The following is a 20650-nucleotide window of genomic DNA, read 5'->3' on the forward strand; positions in this document are numbered from 1 at the left end:
ACAAAAGTTGTCTTGTTATGGTGCAGTGCTTCCAGTAGAAAACACAGCTAGAAAAGCTTTGCACAATTGTTACAATGAATGCATGGGATTCAAGCTGCTTTTCTGATGTCACAGACTGATGGAAACTGAGAAAAAGCTTTTCAAATTTTATCACGAGGCACAAAAGGTAGAGATAAAGCAAGAAACCCTTTATTACAAACATTTCTCCATTTCTTTCACTCACTCCCAGATGTATTCTTTGTAGACAGACATTTTGAAACTTGGTAAAAATATTACTAATTGTTGTACATTGATGAATGGACAGGACTCAACTGAAATAATTCAAACTACATCTACCATTTAACTGCTACTGCTACTTCATGACTGAGAGGTGGCTCGACCCATGATTGCTTTCTTTGTGTTCCTCTCTGGTCTCAGCAGAATTATGTAACATTTGGGTCCAAACAGGGCCACCAGGAGGCCAAAACTGGAGGCCAGGATGGCAAATACTTCCACTGCATCTGCATATTTTCCTGGGGAGTTGACATAAGCAGGAACAAAGGCCACCCACACAGCACAGAAGATCAGCATGCTGAAAGTGATGAGCTTGGCCTCATTGAAGTTGTCGGGAAGATTCCTGGCCAGAAATGCTAACAGGAAGCTGAGGATGGCCAGAAATCCAATATAACCCAATAGCACAGCAAAACCAACAGTGGAACCAACCACACACTCATAAACTATCTTGTCACTGTGATACTGAGTGTTTTTGTGAGGCAGTGGAGATGCCGAGACAATCCACACAACACAGATGGCTGCCTGAATGCAAGTAAGAACTAAAACTGTTCCTCTCTGCTGCACAGCACCAAACCACTTGAGACTGGCTCCACCTCCTGGCTTGGAGGCCTTGAAAACAGCCAGAACCACCATGGTCTTGACCAGGATGCATGAGACACAAAGCACAAAGCTGATCCCAAACGCTGCATGTCTCAGTTGGCATGTCCACAGTCTGGGTCGTCCAATGAACAGCAGCGAACACAGGAAGCATAGTTTCAGTGACACCAAAATCAGAAAGCTCAGTTCTGAGTTGTTGGCACGTACCACAGGTGTGCTGCGATGATGGATGAAAATACCCAGGACAGCAGCACAGATAAATGTGCCCAATAATGAGGTACTTGTCAGGCAGATACCCAGAGGCTCATGGTAGGAGAGGAACTCGATTTTCTTCGGAACACAGTGGTCACGCTGAGGACTGGATGCAAAATCCTCTGGACAACTGGTGCACTTCATGGAGTCTAAGGCAAAGAGTTGAAGACAATGAGATCCATTCTTGTTATTCAGAATTCACTCTATCTTAAAGAAAATGTAAAACAGTGAATCATGACCACTTACTGGTCTTATTGCTGATCTCTCCGTCAGAACAAGGGATGCAGTCAAAACAGCATTCAGGTTTCCCCTTCTTTCTGACCGTACGGGTACCTGGAGGACAGCTCTCACTGCACACTGATCGAGGTGGCTGTAGGAAAAACTGCATATTGTTATACACTGTCAAGATGCTTATATCCAACCAAGAAAGAGATGTCGAAAAAGTATAAACAACCTCTCCAAAGCTCCAGAAGATTTTGTCCTCAAAAAGTGTGAGTTCTTCCCCTTTGGAGGCTGACCTCTTGACCTCACCCACATTCTGAACTTTAGCTCGTCCATCAGGGAGCCACAACCAGTTCATGATGTCATATATTGGCAGGGCATCACCATTCTCATCAAATATCACTTGATCACCAAATGATGTGGTGAAATTGACCATTTGCAAATAATGTACGAGCTACAGATAGGTGATTGAAAAAAAAAGAATGTGACAGACTAGAAGTTTATGTCGTGAATGAAATCATTTTTCTTTTTGCACTGTGTGTAACTCTGAATACATTAAAAACAAGTGTGTGAACAGCTTCAAATGATGTGTCAGTGGCGATAAAATGCCCCGAACTCTAACTTGTCTTTATCCAAGTTGATATCACACCTGACGTAACATGAACAGATGGAGTATAAACTGATATCACACCTGCCAGGGCTCCATTGTTTGTAAAGTGGCACAGCTGTGCTCACTGAAAGGCCCTCTCCCTGGTGTGCACTGCAGCATGTCATCAAGGGCATATGCCAGAGCATACACAGCCTTGTAGATATTGTACTCAGGCCTGAGGTTGGAAAGATCCAAGAACTCCGTCTCCACATTTTCAATATTTTCTTCTCCAGTGCAAAGTGATCCTCCAGCTTCCATCCAACCTGCTGGAGGTGGAGCAAATCTACACTGAAATATGAACTCCCAATACTGTCTCACCTGAAACATTAAAAAGCAAAAAGCATCCAGTAATTACAATGCATTTTTATGTATCACTCATGCAAATGACTGTCAGGTTGAAGTCCTACCATGTTATTTTCATAGTTGTTACTTTGGTCGGGACGTATTTGTAAGAGGAACTCCCTGAGTCCTGGCATTTCTCCTCGACGAATGGCGATTCCCAGTGTGCCGCTGAGGTACGGCATCAGACGAGGAGTTTGGAGCACAGCAGCTGCAGTCCAGGCTTCACTAGCAATCCACTGCAGGCCTGTTACATTCTGTTTCACCACCTGTGTATTGCATTACATATTACATATATCTATTACATATTTGTTGACAGAGCTATAGTTCAATTTGCTGCAAAAATTGATTTATCTGCAACATTTCTACTCTCTTTAATGTGTTCTTTTCATATGCATACCCATTTTTTTGACGAGAGTATCTTTCCAAGACACATCATTTTACAAAAGTACATCTGAATCTATATTTCAAAAAAGTGATCACTGTAAAATGAATTAAATAAGAGACACTGTTTTTGTGTGAATGATTTATCAGTGGTAGAAATGCAAAACTCAACGTGAAAACAAGATTAAAGGGGAACTTCATTTTTTTTCAACCTGGGGTCTGTTTTCATATGTCATTTCATACATGTGAGTGATGGACAAATGAATTTTTGACATAGCTCCAGTATTTAGCCAGGCAGGCAGCTTCGCATCTTATCAACCTTGATTTGTGTATGATATTATATTTCAACTCTAACCTCTTCCATTAGTGGTATCATTTGGCTCTCATGTACAAATGCTATGACCACACGAGCTGTTGATGTCTTTATCAAATGCACAATCTTCCTGAGTTCATTTGGGTCACCGTCCCAGGGCAAAACCTGCAGGTAGGCCAGACAACCTCCACCAGACTGAGCCAGGTCAGACTGGAAGGACTGGGCAGCATGGAATCCATAATCATCATCCGATACTAGCAGTCCTACCCACGTCCAGTGAAAGTGTTTCAGAATCTGAATCATAGCACGGACCTGAGGAGACAAATTGACATGTAAGAATTAGTGTGTAGGTTAGAATAGTCTTTAAATATACAACTGGGTTCAATGATGGTAAAATACACATTCATTCTGTAGATGCTCTCAGTAAATCAGTCTCAATTAAGCTTACTGATCAGAAAAAGCAAAGAAAACTTAAGTAAAACAGATGTATTTATCAAATCTCAACAAGTGTTTCACCTGGAAAGCATCACTCGGGATGGTTCTAAAGAAAGACGGAAACCGCTGTCGATCACTTAGACAGGAACAAGTGGCAAAATAACTCACCTGTAAACAAACTTAGAGTCATTCAGAATGGTTTACATATCACATTTAAGGATATATCAAACAAAATACAACAAAGCACAAGATTGATGAAACTCACAATAGGCATTTTGAATAAACCCAGCACATCAGAGGTGGCAATCGAAAATGTGGAGAAGGAGTCACCCACTATCCCCAGGACTGGAAGTGTCCCTAAACACTTGTCCTGGAGTGGAAACTGCTCCTCTTGACCGCTTGCCAGTGACAAAGCACCGCTGAACCCGATGACAAGTGCACCACAGTTATCGTACATACTGTATCCCAGAGTCACATTAGGCAGCAGGTTGGAGTTCTTGTTGATCTCATCAACAGCAAAGGCCATGGTCATTGCTTGCCTGAACCCTAAAATATCAAAGCTAACACACAAAATGCCACTATCAACTATTGAAAAGTAACATATCAATCAATTAGAAAAAAAGACAATAATAATACATCACACAATATACATATGCAGCTGTATTATAATATTTAATATTAAGAGAATTGCTAAAACATTCACAATTTCCAGATAATATTCATATTTCAGCTTCACTTCTTCATCTGCACAGTGTGCTGCACTCTGAATGCTCTGAGCATTAACCCTAGTCTGCACACATCCATGCTGTGTGCTGCTTGTGTCAGATACTCACCCTTTGCAGCGGGGATCTTCTGCCTCTGAGGAAAATGTCAGCTCAGGAAAAACAGAGGTGAAGTGGACTTCAAACAGCCCACCCAGAACCACATCACCGGCCTTGTGCACTTCATTAAGATAAAACTTTCTCCGTAATTTACAAAATGAGGCAAGAGAACAAGGCACAGAACAGACAAGAGAGACACTCAACAGCAAATATGTATGAAGTAAAGAACCCATAACTGTTCTCCTCCCTTTGTACATGTTTATATCCTTCTCTTGAGGTTACTTAATTTTATATGCACGACTACGTCATCACATTCATGCACGTTTTCCATCAGTGCTTATTCTTTCACGCAGCCAATCAGGGCAAGAGCTGGGAGGGAAGGACATTATGTTCTTAATTTTATTTTTACTCACATACCAAAATGTTTGCACTCTCCCCTTCACTGCTATCATAATGTATATTCCCTTTTTTGGGATTAATAAATGTTTATCTTATCATTAAATGCACTAAGCATTACCTGGTCCATTTTTTTTTTTCAGAAATCAAGCATTTGACTGAACCACCTGCCTATCAAGTATGAGATTTAATGGGCCTTTCAGACATTTATATTTACCTTCAGGTGGTTGTAAATAGTATATTTTCAGAAGCTGGAGAGATGATCTTGATGAGGTTGGAACATCTATCCTGTTTGTTCATGAAAATTAGCCATTTACAACAGCTTGAACCCTCAACAGCAAATCAAAGCTCCCTGTATCAATCCAGCAGCAATTTCACGATATAACATTGTACTGTTTGTTTCAAATCAAAAGCTTTGCACAATATTTTTCAATAAATGTTTGAGGTTCAAGCTGCTTTTTCAGTGTCACAGACTGGTAGAAACTGAGAAAAAACTTTTCAAAAATTATCATCAGTCACAATTGCTGATAATAAAACAAGAAAGCCTTTGACACAAACATTTATTTATTGCTATTACTTACTCCCAGATGTATTCTTTGTAGACAGACATTTTGAAACTTGATAAAAAAGATTACTAATTGTTGTACATTGATGAATGGACAGGACTCAACTGAAATAATAACTACATCTACCATTTAACTGCTACTGCTACTTCATGACTGAGAGGTGACTCGACCCATGATTGCTTTCTTTGTGTTCCTCTCTGGCCTCAGCAGAATTATGTAACATTTGGGTCCAAACAGGGCCACCAGGAGGCCAAAACTGGAGGCCAGGATGGCAAATACTTCCACTGCATCTGCATATTTTCCTGGGGAGTTGACATAAGCAGGAACAAAGGCCACCCACACAGCACAGAAGATCAGCATGCTGAAAGTGATGAGCTTGGCCTCATTGAAGTTGTCGGGAAGATTCCTGGCCAGAAATGCTAACAGGAAGCTGAGGATGGCCAGGAATCCAATATAACCCAATAGCACAGCAAAACCAACAGTGGAACCAACCACACACTCATAAACTATCTTGTCATTGTGGTACTGAGTGTTTTTGTGAGGCAGTGGAGATGCCGAGACAATCCACACAACACAGATGGCTGCCTGAATGCAAGTAAGAACTAAAACTGTTCCTCTCTGCTGCACAGCACCAAACCACTTGAGACTGGCTTCACCTCCTGGTTTGGAGGCCTTGAAAACAGCCAGAACCACCATGGTCTTGACCAGGATGCATGAGACACAAAGCACAAAGCTGATCCCAAACGCTGCATGTCTCAGTTGGCATGTCCACACTCTGGGTCGTCCAATGAACAGCAGCGAACACAGGAAGCATAGTTTCAGCGACACCAAAATCAGAAAGCTCAGTTCTGAGTTGTTGGCGCGTACCACAGGTGTGCTGCGATAATAACTGAAGACCCCCAGGACAACAGCACAGATAAATGTGCCCAATAATGAAGCACTTGTCAAACAGATACCCAGAGGATCATGGTAGGAGAGGAACTCTGTCTTCTTCGGAACACAGTGGTCACGCTGAGGACTGGACCAGAAGTCCTCTGGACAACTGATGCACTCCATGGAGTCTAAGATATATAGGAAAATACTGTTTGTTTTTGCAATCATTAACCATTTTTTAAATCTGTAATGACAGTTTTGCATGGCACATGTTCCTCTTTTTGCTACTAAAATGTAATCTTGGACTGGAGAAAATGTACACAAGCAGCACAGAGATTCATACTGTTACTGAACATCATTTTCACACAGCCACCCAGCCAGCCATATTGATTGTTTGTGCAGTTCCAAGGAACTTGTCTTTTAAGTCTGAATATATTCATGTCTTAGAGGCCACTGATTCCTGATATCACTCATGATTCTGCAGTGGTGGCCACCAACGCCTGTATACAAATGTGATGATGAAAAATATGCTATTTTACCAACCTGGCTTGTTGCTGAACTTTCCTTCAGAACAGGGGACACAGTCAAAACAGCACACAGGTTCTCCATTTTTTCTGGCCAGGCGGGTACCTGGAGGGCAGCTCTCACTGCACACAGACCGTGGTGCCTGCAGGGATGCAAATTATTCAACAACACTTCGTGCTATTCATGTTTGTCATAGACAACCAACACCAAACGACAAATATAAGCAACCTGTTTGGAGTCAAAGTTCCAGAAGATTTTTCCTTCATCAAGTGTGAGTTCTTCACCTGCGAAAGTGGTCTTTTTAACAACTCCCACATTCTGAACTTTTGTTCGTCCATCAGGGAGCCACTGCCAGTTCATGACATCGTAGATTGGTAAGGCATCACCATTCTCATCAAATGACACCTGATCACCAAAGGGTGTGGTGAAGTTGACCTTTTCCAAGTAATACAAAAACTACAAAGGGACGAGATGAATTAACAGGTAAATATTGGGACAGGGAAAATCCGAAGATGAACTTTTCTTGATTAGATATATGCTTTCAGATGCTTCTGTATTTGGTCAAGCTAATGCTCAAATTCTGTTCACTGACATTTAAATCAAGTCTCTCTAAATGTGATCAATCCCTGTTGCTCTTAATTCATTGTCACAGCAGGGGTTTTGTCTTGGATTAAAAGTTTCATATTCTGCTCATATTCATTCAGGAGAATCTGGTGCATGTTATACCTAATGATGTCTCATTTTCCAAAACCTATTTTAACATCACCTCAAGACATTATGGCTGATTTCATCAACAGTGCAAACAGCGGTCATGTGAAAACTGATATCACACCTGCCAGGGCTCCATTGTTGGCAAAGTGGCACAGCTGTGCTCACTGAAAGGCCCTCTGCCTGGAACACACTGCAGCATGTCATCAAGGGCATATGCCAGAGCATACACAGCCTTGTAGATATTGTACTCAGGCCTGAGATTGGAAACATCCAAAAACTCTGTCTCCACAGTCTCCAGATCTTCTTCTCCAGTGCATATTGCTCCTCCATCATCCACCCAGCCTGCCGGAGGTGGAGCAAATCTACACTGAAATGTGTGTTCCCAAAACATCCTTACCTGAAATGTATATCAAACAAAATCTTCACAAAGATGACAAGATTTCATGTTGCAATCACAGATCTGACTTAGGTTACATTATAGCTTACCATGCTATTTCCATGGTTATTGTTGTCATATAGGTCAGGATGTGTTCTTAGCAGAAAATCCCTGAGTCCTGGGATTTCTCCTCGACGGATGGCAATGCCCAGTGTGCCACCCAGATATGGCATGAGGTGGGGAGTTTGGAGCACCGCTGCTGTTGTCCAGGCTTCACTGGCCATCCACTGCAGGCCCGTCACATTCTGCCTCACCACCTGTTGATTGCATTTTATTAAAATTTATTATACAGTATTTCTTATTTTGTGACATGTTGTAACAATTATAGTCACCGGTGTATAACTGACCCAATATATAATGTAAAACTAAAATAATAATCCTCCAGCCCACGCAATTCAGGTATCAAAAAAACAATAATTCAGAAAATATGTGTTACCATTCAAGTTTTTGTTCTAATCATCTGAGTTGTAGTGACAGATAGATACCTCCTTCATTAGCTGAATCATGGTAATCCGATGTGCAAACACGATAACCACACGAGCTGTGGATTTCTTCATCACTTCCACAATCCTCCGTAGTTCAGCTGTGTTTTTGCCCCAGGACAAAATCTCTGTGTACGCCAGACAACCTCCACCAGACTGAACCAGCTCAGTTTGAAAGGACTGGGCAGCGTGGTGTCCATAATCATCATCACTGATCAACAGACCTGCCCATGTCCAACTGAAGTGCTTTAGAATCTGAATCATTGCATGCACCTAATACAGATTAGAGGGATTAGTGCACAGGCTAGAATTACATTTCAGCAGCATGTACACCTTTTCATGTCTCACAATAAAGTCACGGTTATTTGAGCCAGTCATTATCTTTCTTCAAAGTCTATATAAAGTACTACGTGAGCCACAAAGCCAATGCAGCACTTCGTTTGACTGGAGGACTGTACACCTTTAGACATTGCATTTGTTGTCTTCAGAACAGAATTTCACCTGGAAAGCATCACTCGGGATGGTTCTAAAGAAGGATGGAAACCTGTGACGGTCACTCAGGCAAGAACATGTGGCATAATAACTCACCTACCAAGAAACACACAGTTAAAATCTAAAACAAAGGGTTTTCAAGAAGATGAACCTAACATGAAATGCATATTTTCAATCCTGTCATCTAAAAATATGTCACATCAAAAGCACAATGAAGATTGAGGAAATGAAACTTACAATGGGCAGGTTGAATAAACCTATTACATCAGAGGTGGCAATAGAAAATGTGGAGAAGGAATCACCAACAATCCCCAGCACTGGAGGGGTCCCCGAACAGTTCTCTTGACGTAGAAACTGCTCCTCTCGACCGCTGACCAAAGACAACGCAGCACTGAACCCAATTACAAGTGTAGCACAGTTGTCATACAGACTGTATCCCAGAGTCACATTAGGCAGCAGGTTGGAGTTTCTGTTGATCTTATCAATGGCAAAGGCCATGGTCAATGCATGCCTGAACCCTGGAGGGTCAAAGCTAACACATACATGCCACAATTAAACACTAAATGCAACAAACTGTGTGAGCAATCTGCTGCATGAATGCCACACTTACCCCTGGCAGCTGAGCTTATTTGGTTCTGAGGTGAACGTTAGCTCAGGGAAGATGGAGGTGTAATGGACTTCAAACAGCCCACCTAAAATCACATCACCAGGCTTGTGCATCCCATTGAGATAAAACTGTCTTCTTAACCTGCATGACGAGAGAACAGAAGAAGGCTCTGACAAGAAACATGCGGAAAAGAATAAAACTAGGATCAAGTCAACATACAAAAGCATGAAAGTGTCAAGAAATGTCCCCATAACTGAACCTCCTCCTGATTTACTGACTTGATGAATGGCCAATTCATTTTATAAGCAGGGTGATGTCCTTTGATGTTTTTCAGAGTTTCACACCACCCACTGACACATTAAGGGGCAGGGCACAAACATGCCAAATTAGCTCTGTAGAAACACAATAATATAATTACATCACCCATGTATTTCCTGTTCAACTTACTCCGCACATTAAGATCTTAAGTCTTTTGCTTTTGTAAAGCTAAAGCTCATCTTGATTGTCTCTTTCAGTTTTTCTCAGTCGCTTTGGTACATTTCTCAGATCAGAATTGAAATTCTCAAAGCTACTTGTTCAATCTTCACATCACTGTGTCACTTGTGCACATCAAAAAAGCAGTTTCTCATTTCTTTGAACAAGTTGCAAATGCTTTGGTACATCCATGCAAATGATGATGTACAATTCTCTGCTCTTTCCTACATTATCAACTGCTTATGTCATGTTGATTAAAATGTGTTATAATGGATCTCTGTGGAATAGTCTCACCCCAACAGCATTTAGGCATTAGTTCATCACATAAGTTTTTACATGCAAAATAGTTGAACAACTTGTCATAATATGTCAAGGATATTTCTACACATTTCCATTAGACTCTTTTTTCTAAATCTGTCTTGAATTGGTAAATTGCTTCCAGGTGAATCGCGACTTTCTCTATGGAGGGAAATGTGTGAAGGGTTAGGGTTTTCTGAACTCACTCAAAGACACAAGAGAAGATATTCATGATGTGGATGAGAATTTGTGACCCAACAGACAGGAACGCCAGGAGGCGTAAGAAGACTGCACTGTAAATACTACAGCACTGCATGTACAGTTTTCCCTAAGGAGATTGTCCTATGTTCACATTTCTACTTTTGCTTTTTGCTTTGCACCACCGTTTTCCTTTCTGTATCACAATGATGTGGTCTATCAACAAGTTACAGTACAAACAGTAAAAATGTCAATTTGAATCTTGGCCAGTGTCTTGCAATCAATCTCCCACATACACTAAGGTGTAACTTACAATTTATAATAGTTGTCATCAAAATTTTAGCCATAGTTTCCATCAGAACATCCCTCCAGAGTACACCGTTATAATGACAACATGACTAAGCTATTTGACTGTCTTATCCATACACAATGACACAAAGACTTGTCATTCTGATGGCACTGACATGTTCTGTGAAGCAGATAATTTACTTTTGAGAGATAAACTCAGGATTTTGAACAAGAGACTGGCTTTTGCAGGTAATCCATGGTGTTTTGCACTTACTGTTTTGCAAATGTCGAAGATGATTCAAGGAATGCCCCAAAGCGACTGAAAACAACAACAACATAACACTGTGTAGAAAAACAAACAAAAAAAACTTCTGATGAGAGAAACCCATGTAAACCAAGCAATACAGCAGAGATAGCAATTATCTTTACACTGTGCACACCTTTTGTAAAATTAAATGAATTGTTAATTTACATTCAGTGTTAAATTTGCTTAACGGATTTATTCAGGCTGTAGAAAACGCTGCACTTTGAATATCAATGCCTGTGATTTGATGTGAGTAAAGTTACCTGCTTTGGAATGCATTTACATATTTTTAGCTCTCATCTTTAACAGAATGAGTGGTGTACAGTGCCTAAATGTGATATACTGCCACTGAAACTGAAAATTTCCAGGATTATGGTACAAAAAAAATACAAGAGCTGGTTTAATAGATTAGGGTATGTCAAAAAAAAAAGTAGAAAAATGACGAAAGACTCTTGTGGAAAAATTTTGTTTCCTCTCATTTTGTTACGCTTGTGTCATACATTTAATGCTAAAAGAATTGAACTTTAGTGGATCAATTGGGAGCTGATCAATCTTGAATGAACGTAAAGTAGGACAGTATGTGATGCTTAATGACTTAGAGGTGCCTCAGCAACGATTACTTTCTGTTTTCTTTTCTATTTTGTCTTACTCACTGGCCTTAGCAGAATGACGTAACATTTGGGTCTGAACAGGGCCACCAACAGGCCAAAACTGGAGGCCAGAATGGCGAATACCTCCACAGCATCTGCATAAGCATGAACAAAGGCCATTCACACAGCACAGAAGATCAGCATGTAGAAAGCGGTGAGCTTGTCGCAAATGTTCCTCACCAGAAATGCTAAAAGGAAGCCAAGGATGGCCAGTAATCCAATATAACCCAGTAACACAGGAAAAAAACAAAAAAAAACAATTGCAGAATCAGCAACACACTCATGAACTAGCTTGTCACTGTGGAAGTATTTTATGAGGAACTGCTGAGGAGGAATGAAGCCTGGCACTTCAGATGGCTACCCGAAAGGTAGTGACAATCATAACTAATCCTATCTGCAGTGCAGCAACAAATTACTACATTGGTATTACCTCCTAGAAGCTTCGGAAATTATCAGAATCACTGGGGTTTTCACAAAGTTCAAAGCTGATCTCAAATGCTGCATGCCTCAATTGGTATGTCCACAGCTTGGGTCAACCAATAAGCAGGAAGAAGGAAACTCAGTTCTGAATTTATTGGGCATATCACGTATGTGCTGTGATGGTAGGCAAAGGCCCCCAGGACAGCAGTACAGATAAATGTGTCCAGCAGTGAGGCAGTTGAGGCAACAGATACCCAGAGGCTCATGGTAGGAGAGGAACTCTGTTTTGTTAGGAACGCAGTGGTCATGCTGGGGGCTGGAGCAGAAGCCCTCTGGACAACTGATGCATTCCATGGAGTATGAAAAAAATGAAGAAAATCAGTAAACTTTTTTTTAACAGAAATTCATGGACAAAATTGTGGGTTAAATACAAGCTCCTGCATTAGTTGTTAAATGTGGATTTTATGTGCAAACATAACGACCATGCTAGACAACCCACGGCAATGAATTTAATTCTCTGCCAGGGTGGGTCTCGTGACTGCCTCCAAGTGAATCAGGTAAAGCAACCTTAAAGTTCATTTTTATGTACTTCTGAAATACGCTGAGGGGAAATAAAGCCCAAGTAGTTACAACAAAAGGAATTAGAGAAAATTATAATCCAATTTTGTTCAAATTTAAACCAGTACATCGATTTCTGTCAAATATTTTCTAAAGGAGACCAAAGTGTGTTCTATGGATCAGTGCAGAGATGTAAAATAAATGTAAAAATGCTAAAAAATAAAAGCGTCTGAACGTGTACAAGTTGTGACGGCAGCATTTTAATAAAATAATCACTAAAAACAGCTCCTGCAACTCCATGTGGCGCTATTTCTTGAGGTCAGGTGCAAATTCTGAGAGCAGCTCCTCTCCTTTGTGTCAAGGATGATTCCTGTTTAGTGGATTGGTTTGCCAGTATGTGGGTCATGCAAACTTTAACTATTCATTTCCAATGAATGGATTTGTGAGCAGGAGAAGTCATTCTGAACAACAAAGCAATTTTTTAAAACATGATTCATTTTAAATATCTGATCAAAAGTATAGAACTCAGCCACATGCAATTACCTAGATGGTAACTGCAGGCTATTAGGGATCTCCATTTGGGAATATTCTGACTAAATCATCCTGCAAATACTTCAATTTGGTGGTTGGGCATATTCGTTGAACTTGAGTAGAAAGGAGAGGAGTGAAATCCAATGGAAGAGACACAGAGGATAAAGGCAGAGGCAGAAAAACATCACACGATGGGAAACTAATGGTGTTTCTGTGGACACTGCTCTGCTATACTGACTGTGGAGGACAACTTTTGCTGAAAAGATGTAAACATAGACTTTGAATATGTTGTGTCAGTTTGATCAGAATAGTCTAAAGTGTGTAACGACACTGTCCTAGAGATTGTGTTTGATCTCTCCAAATATCAGGTGGGAGAAAAGTCCAATTAAATCCATTTCCTGATTATCTTGTTTGTTGCAACCTCTCCAGCATGAACGCACACATGTAGAACGCTATCAATAGCCTCAGACATGTAAACAAAGCAGCATCTGTGGATGAATGTGCAGCACGATAATTTTCTGTTTAATTTCAATCAGAAATGAAAATGGTTCACGTAAAAATGAGGTTTCTTGGTGAAGCTGCAGGAAGCTCACACCTTTAACATGAGCCTTCCTCTCCTATCTCTACAACAGAGATGGAGAGTACAAACTTAGTGGGACTCATAGACTCATTTTTTTCTTTTCATTACATATACTAATGACTGTGTTTTGTTATGTTTACGAAGTATGTGAGACTGTCATGTTTCTCTATGGTATGATACTGCTACTGTTATGAAGACGATATGCTAATTTTTCATACCTTATTAGTTACATCATTTTAAAACACACCACACATAAAATAAAGCCCAGCTCTCAACTGCCACACATTTTCTGAGTTTGACTGATGTCCACTAGGTGGTGGTAGCAGAGTAAGTCTTTGCATTCGGTTCTTTGTAGATTGTCAGTATTCCTGTATTGGAACTTTGTGTTTGGATAAAGGTAGCCAGAATGATCGGCCACGACAGATGAAGTGAAAAACACTGACCATCTTGCTACAATGCAATAACCTGTTGGAAACCTAGACTTCTGACATTCATGTGGATGTCAGTTTGAGATGCATCACGGACCTGAATGGTGCTGCAGAACAAGCACACACATCCCAGACAGCAGTGGCCTCCCACCAGGGAATTGCATCAGAATGGTGGTTTAATACAAAAATATCTTACAACAAACTGTTAAAGAGACATTCGATAAGTATCAAACCAAAGTGTACTAAAAGTAAGCAAACTTTCTAAACAACCAGGAAATAAAGGAAGGCTGTATTGTCAACTTTAGCACAACTTTGCATCGGCTCATCATGGACAGGGCTTTAGATTATGTTTTATTATTTTTTTAATCTAATCAAATTCACCTGAGAGGCAAAATATCCAATCCTCTGTTGCTTGGTCTTAGATAAATGTAATCTAGCAAATGAGGGGTTGTTGAAAAATGCAAATATATCTCAGCAAAAGTAATTATTTGCAGTTAAACCAGATTATTGAGCAGCTGAGCTAAAAGGGAACTCCAGGGCAAGATTTATTATAACATTAGATTTCACACAATATGACCTTTAAATATGGTGTATTGAAACAATAAATCATGTGATTTATTTATCTTACAAACACCTAATTATAGCTACATTTGGAATGCTAAAGAAGAAGTGCAGTATTTTCAGTGGTAACTTCAGAGAAAGGAGACAGATAATGGAAATTATACACAACACAGATCTAAAAGACTTAAAGATCTCTGGGTAAGAGCATCTCCTTTCTGACGTCTAGTAAGCTGACGTCTGAGGCCCTATATAAACCAGTAAAGACACACTCAGGTCCACATACATACACTCTAGAGATGGAAGTCTCAGCTCTCTGTGTTGGCCTGAGATTGGTTATGGGTTTGTTTGAGCTGAGCTCAGCTCTTGTCTTAGGTGGGTCTCTGAATGAGACTAATAATGGGGTCAGCGCTGAGGCTTCATCTGTGCAATGTAAGCTGCAGGGCACGCTTCGTCCACCTGCATTCTCAGCGGATGGTGACTACATCATTGGGGGTGTTTTCTCCATGCATTTATACATGCACACAGTGAAGCACAACTACACTGCCTTGCCTGAGCCTCTAAAATGTGCAGGGAGGTTAGTAAGAGGGTGCTGTGGGAGAGTAAAAATGTTAAAATGCGTGGAAACAGTGGAAATGGTTTGATTCTGTATTGCAATGTTGACTTCTAGAAAAAGAAAGTGATTATGTGCAACTGTATGAAAAATGTGAATTTTTCTGTCTGGTGTTCAGTAAGTGATTTACATGCATCAAACCGAAAATATGAAGAAAAATAATCCAGATTTCATATTTAACTGGCTCGCTGTTGTACTGATGTTTAACTCTGTGCTTTCGCTTTAACCTTTAACACATTTGGTTCACAGATGAGTTGCAGCCAGATGTCTGTTGCGCATAACTTTAAAGTGCAGATTGTTTTTACTGAATGTAAATTTCAACAGTGACAGGAGTGTCTGTGTGCAGCGTTGACTCCCGAGAGCTGCGCTTTTCACGTGCAATGATCTTTGCCATCGAGGAGATTAACAACAGCCCGGAGCTGCTGCCGGGAATCACGCTCGGTTATCAGATCTACGACTCGTGCGCTTCAGTGCCCGGGACGATTAAGGTGGCATTTCAGCTCACAAACGGCCTGGATGTCGTGTTTCACCCCTCTGATAACTGCTCCCAGTCTGGCATGGTTTTGGCCATCATTGGCGATTCTGGATCCACTCTGTCCATCAGCATATCGCGCCTCGTTGGGCCCTTTAACATTCCTCAGGTAAATATCTGGAATTTCTGGCAAATTGGGGATTTAAATTACACATGTGCTGTTTTAAACTGAGGGGTTACTCTCTCTTGCTTTGATTTAGGTGAGCTACTATTCCACTTGTGAATGTCTGTCCGATAAGCAGCAGTACCCGAGTTTCTTCAGAACCATCCCCAGTGACCGGTTCCAAGCTGACGCGCTCGCCAAGCTTGTGAAGCACTTCGGCTGGACTTGGATCGGTGCTGTTCGGTCCGATTCGGACTATGGAAACAATGGAATGGCATCTTTTCTGGATGCAGCGCGCAAAGAGGGCATCTGTGTGGAATACTCTGAATCTTTCTACCGGGCCCACCCACGGAGCAGGGTCCGGAGAGTAGCTGATGTGATCCGCAGGTTTCTACATTACATCAACAAACTTGATACGAATTGAAGAGGTTATTTGCAAAAACAGATAACTCCGTTTTGATAAATTTTCAGAAAACTTATTCTTGTATTGTTTACTTCAGATAATATCAATCAAACTGAAGTTGAGTGGATTTGACTCAGTAGAAAAATACATGACAAAATAGAGAAAAAAATAAATTATTATTGTTATTAGTACTATTATCTCAAGCAAACAATAAAAAAAAAAAGTTTTGTGAAAGTTTCTAAAATGGAGTTATCTGTTTTTGCAAATAAACTCTTCAATTGAAAAAAAAAGTCTTTTGTATATACTGATATTATAGAATACGCTAATGTCTTCCCAGGTCCACAGCTGTGGTTATTGTGGCGTTTTTAGCCACTGGAGAAATGAAGCTGTTGTTGGAGGAGCTGGAGAAGGAGCCTTCACCACCTCGCCAGTGGATAGGCAGTGAGACCTGGGTGACCGACCCACAAATGCTGAGGTTCAGCTTCTGTGCCGGGGCCATCGGGTTTGGCATCCAACAGTCTGTCATTCCAGGTCTGAGAGAGTTTTTGTTGGATCTCCCTCCCTCTAAAGTAGCTGCCTCCACATTGCTCACTGAGTTTTGGGAGGACTCATTCAACTGCAGACTGGCAGAAAGTGAGAAAATGGTCTTGATTTTTTACATTAACATATGTGATTTCCACCTGAATGGTCTCTTTTGATCTTCTGTGTTACATTGTTTGTTGATGCATACCGGGGCCTTTTTAGTCAGACAGTCCACAACAAGTTTCAGTTTAGAAACTTGCTGATGAACACAGTGGAAGTGGATGCAGGCCACATTTCTGCAGATACTCTTGATGTGATCAGGTTAAATTTCACTCTTAACCATCTTGGAGAAGATTTTCTATGAACCTGACAGCAGTGGAACACAATATAAGAACTGTATTCACTTATATGTGTCAGTGACAGTAAATGTAGATTTGTTTGTACTATTTGGACAGTGATTTCCCACTGCAACAGGCCAAGTCAGTTGGTGATTGAAGCTTTTAGAAATGTGTCTGTTTGATGTATGTTAACGAGACTTCATATACATACAGGTGCAAAAACAGAAGGATATTTATGTAATTAAAGCCTGCAGGATAAAAATGTCTGCATCTGTCTTTGTGTGTTTTAGGTGCTGCTTCAGACAAAAGTGTGTGCGATGGAAGTGAAGACCTGCAGAAGCTCCAGAGTCCGTACACAGACACATCTCAGCTTAGAGTTACTAACATGGTGTACAAGGCTGTTTATGCATTAGCTCATGCCATTCACAGTGCAGTGTGTCAGGAAACAAATTTCACAACTCAATGTGAAAAACTGACAAAACTAGAGTCCAAACAGGTCAGTTGAAACAAATGTGTAAATCCCAGTGTCCTTCTCCAGCTGTAATGTACTTTTAAAGGAATTTAATTATTTTGTTTCTGTCTAATTTTATTACATCCTCATAGATTTTAACCCATCTGAAGAAAGTAAATTTTTCCCAGAATGGTTATGATGTGTCATTTGATGCTAATGGGGATCCTGTGGCTACTTATGAACTGGTTAACTGGCAGAAAAGTGAGACTGGAAAGCTTGAGATGGTAACAGTGGGGCACTATGACGCATCGCTGCCGGTGGGTCAGGAGTTTCATTTAAGCAGCAACATAACCTGGATGGAGGGTCGCACTCGAGTAATGAGCCAAATGACAGTGATTTATCAAATTAAACTTAGCAAGCTGTGGAGTGTGGCATTCATTCTTTTGCTTGTATCTGTGTGACAGGTGCCTGTGTCGGTGTGCAGCGACAGTTGTCTTCCAGGAACTCGTAAAGTGCTGCAGAAAGGAAAACCCAGCTGTTGCTATGATTGTCTACCATGTCCTGAAGGAGAGATCAGTAATCAGACAGGTAACAAAAATGTTTTTCTGTGTATATCTGCAACACTGAATATATCACTGCTAAAATGTTTGTCTTTTTTTTTCCCTCCCTCAGATTCCAATGACTGCTTCCCTTGCCCCAGTGAATTCTGGCCTAATTCAGAGAGAAACACTTGTTTACTGAAGCCTGTGGAGTTTCTTTCTTACAATGACATCTTAGGAATCATCCTGGCTGCGTTCTCAGTTGGTGGCGCCTGTCTGGCCATTATAACAGCGGCTGTATTCTTTAGTCACAGGGCATCTCCTATTGTCAGGGCTAACAACTCTGAGCTCAGCTTCCTGCTGCTCTTCTCCCTGACCCTCTGTTTCTTATGTTCATTAACTTTTATCGGAGCCCCCTCTGACTGGTCCTGCATGCTGCGACACACAGCGTTTGGCATCACATTTGTTCTCTGCATCTCCTGTGTCCTGGGGAAAACTATAGTGGTTTTAATGGCCTTTAAAGCTACACTTCCAGGCAGTAATGTGATGAAATGGTTTGGTCCTCCACAGCAAAGAATGACCGTAGTGTCTTTCACGTTTATCCAAGTCTTAATATGTACCATTTGGTTGGTTCTTAGTCCTCCATTCCCAATGAAAAATCTAAACACATACAAGGAGAAAATCATCCTGGAATGTGCATTAGGTTCAGCTATTGGGTTCTGGGCTGTACTTGGGTACATCGGCCTGCTGGCTGCCTTTTGCTTCATTTTAGCCGTCCTGGCCCGGAAATTACCGGATAATTTTAACGAAGCCAAGCTCATCACCTTCAGCATGCTGATATTCTGTGCAGTCTGGATCACATTCATCCCAGCGTATGTCAGCTCTCCTGGGAAATTAACTGTGGCTGTGGAGATATTTGCCATGCTGGCCTCCAGTTTTGGGTTAATATTGTGTATATTTGCTCCAAAGTGTTTTATCATCTTGTTTCAGCCGGAGAAGAACACCAAGAAAAATTTAATGAACAAAAATGAATCCTAGTAAATCAGAGGTTTGCAAATATCAACAGCTTACACTAAGTTAATATCATGCAAACAATGAAATTCTATATTCTCAATTGTTTGTTGAATTAAATGTTTAGTCTTTTACGCTAAATATTGGGCTACTTATATGTCTACTTGGAATGCTATTTTGACCTAATGTCACACAAGTAATTTCTAATGTGCTGAGCATATGAAATAAAGTCTAATTTCACAATAAAAAAGTGTGCATGGTTCTTAGTTTTTTGTCAAGATTTGATATTACTACCTGAATAAAATTTTGATTCAAATCAAGAAATAAATAAAATTTAGATACAAAGCTGATATGGAATGACGTAGCACAATCAAATCATATACAAACAGTACAATACAAAGAAAAACAATGCCATCAACTGTATTGCCATGTTTGCAAATTCCAGTCACCAAAATATACCTTCATAAGAGATGAACTGCAGCAAATGTAAAATATGAGGATGTGAGGTTCCATTGTCACTTGGAAACATAAAACATGTTCGTTTTTTTTTTTTTTTTCCTCACTGCGCTAATTATTCTCATTAACAACTTCAATGTGTATAAAACAATGCTTATCACGGCTGGATGAAGAGTGATGGTCTGTAGACTGAGATACTGACACAAGTACGGTCTGTCCAACAGTATGCAATAATACACTTGTTAATAGAAATTAAATGACATAGATGCACAAATAACTGGCAAGAGATCTAACCCGATTTGTACGGTGACAGCTCAGCGGCCAACAAAATGTGATCCTAGTGTCCCACAACAATGTGCAAAGACAAGAGTGTATCACAAGTGTATTTCACATTTAAGATACTTTCAGAGATCCTTTGGCATAGCACCTTTAAATATTATTACATCTCACAAACCCTGTGTGGAATTTAGCTCTGACATTTAGTTGAATCGGACAACCAGTACTGTTTTTATTGCACTGATTTACAATCAATCAATCAATCAATCAATCAATCAATCAATCAATCAATCAATCAATCAAAAGATGCTTCTTGAAATTGTTCTGAAATATAATTTTAAGCAGTGATTACCCACAGACAAAAATCTATGGAGGACAACAGAATTTAACAGCACATAGACTGTAGATTAAATGCACGAGTCATGAATATTCAGGAAACAAAAGGCATTTTGAAATCAGCTTGAGAATCTATTTGCAGTCACATAAGAAAAAAAGATGTTTCTTCTAAACAGCTCTTTGGTCAGTGTTTCTGTCTAGCTGTGGAGATCCTTTCAGTTTAGTTACTCTTCTGGAAACCGAAGAACTGGGAACTTGCTAATGAGTGCTTGATGGACAGACTGGCTCCCCAAAAGATGACATGGGCCTTTTACACTGTCAGCCTACTACCTCCATGGATGGGTGTAAGGGAGTGTGTTGACAGCTGACAGTCAAAGAATGGTGCCTTTTATGCCGAACCCAGGTCACAAT

The 20650-nt window shown here is 40.5% G+C and overlaps 4 protein-coding genes and 1 pseudogene across 4 annotated transcripts; 2 read left to right on the top strand and 3 right to left on the bottom strand.

The window, feature by feature from the left end:
• Window positions 1-357: 357 nt before the first annotated feature.
• Window positions 358-1780, bottom strand: LOC127536887 (extracellular calcium-sensing receptor-like). The gene is made up of 3 exons (XM_051958288.1): window positions 1577-1780; window positions 1369-1504; window positions 358-1271 (listed from the first exon to the last, which is right to left on the bottom strand). The coding sequence occupies exons 1-3, from the start codon at window positions 1778-1780 to the stop codon at window positions 358-360; spliced, it is 1254 nt and encodes a 417-aa protein (XP_051814248.1).
• Window positions 1781-5394: 3614 nt separating this feature from the next.
• Window positions 5395-9264, bottom strand: LOC127536888 (extracellular calcium-sensing receptor-like). Its single transcript, XM_051958289.1, has 3 exons — window positions 9172-9264; window positions 6901-7101; window positions 5395-6306 (listed from the first exon to the last, which is right to left on the bottom strand). The coding sequence occupies exons 1-3, from the start codon at window positions 9262-9264 to the stop codon at window positions 5395-5397; spliced, it is 1206 nt and encodes a 401-aa protein (XP_051814249.1).
• Window positions 9265-11569: 2305 nt separating this feature from the next.
• LOC127536889 (vomeronasal type-2 receptor 26-like) lies at window positions 11570-12270 on the bottom strand (annotated as a pseudogene).
• Window positions 12271-15652: 3382 nt separating this feature from the next.
• On the top strand, window positions 15653-16374 carry LOC127536772 (vomeronasal type-2 receptor 1-like). Its single transcript, XM_051958001.1, has 2 exons — window positions 15653-15913; window positions 16005-16374. The coding sequence occupies exons 1-2, from the start codon at window positions 15653-15655 to the stop codon at window positions 16329-16331; spliced, it is 588 nt and encodes a 195-aa protein (XP_051813961.1). The 3' UTR covers window positions 16332-16374.
• A 1049-nt stretch (window positions 16375-17423) lies between these two features.
• Window positions 17424-19368, top strand: LOC110971145 (extracellular calcium-sensing receptor-like). The gene is made up of 4 exons (XM_022221471.2): window positions 17424-17666; window positions 17774-17995; window positions 18086-18209; window positions 18294-19368. The coding sequence occupies exons 1-4, from the start codon at window positions 17556-17558 to the stop codon at window positions 19196-19198; spliced, it is 1362 nt and encodes a 453-aa protein (XP_022077163.2). The 5' UTR covers window positions 17424-17555; the 3' UTR covers window positions 19199-19368.
• Window positions 19369-20650: the final 1282 nt, after the last annotated feature.

This window comes from Acanthochromis polyacanthus, chromosome 13, assembly GCF_021347895.1.
Source record: "Acanthochromis polyacanthus isolate Apoly-LR-REF ecotype Palm Island chromosome 13, KAUST_Apoly_ChrSc, whole genome shotgun sequence".
Taxonomy (NCBI): Eukaryota; Metazoa; Chordata; class Actinopteri; family Pomacentridae; genus Acanthochromis; species Acanthochromis polyacanthus.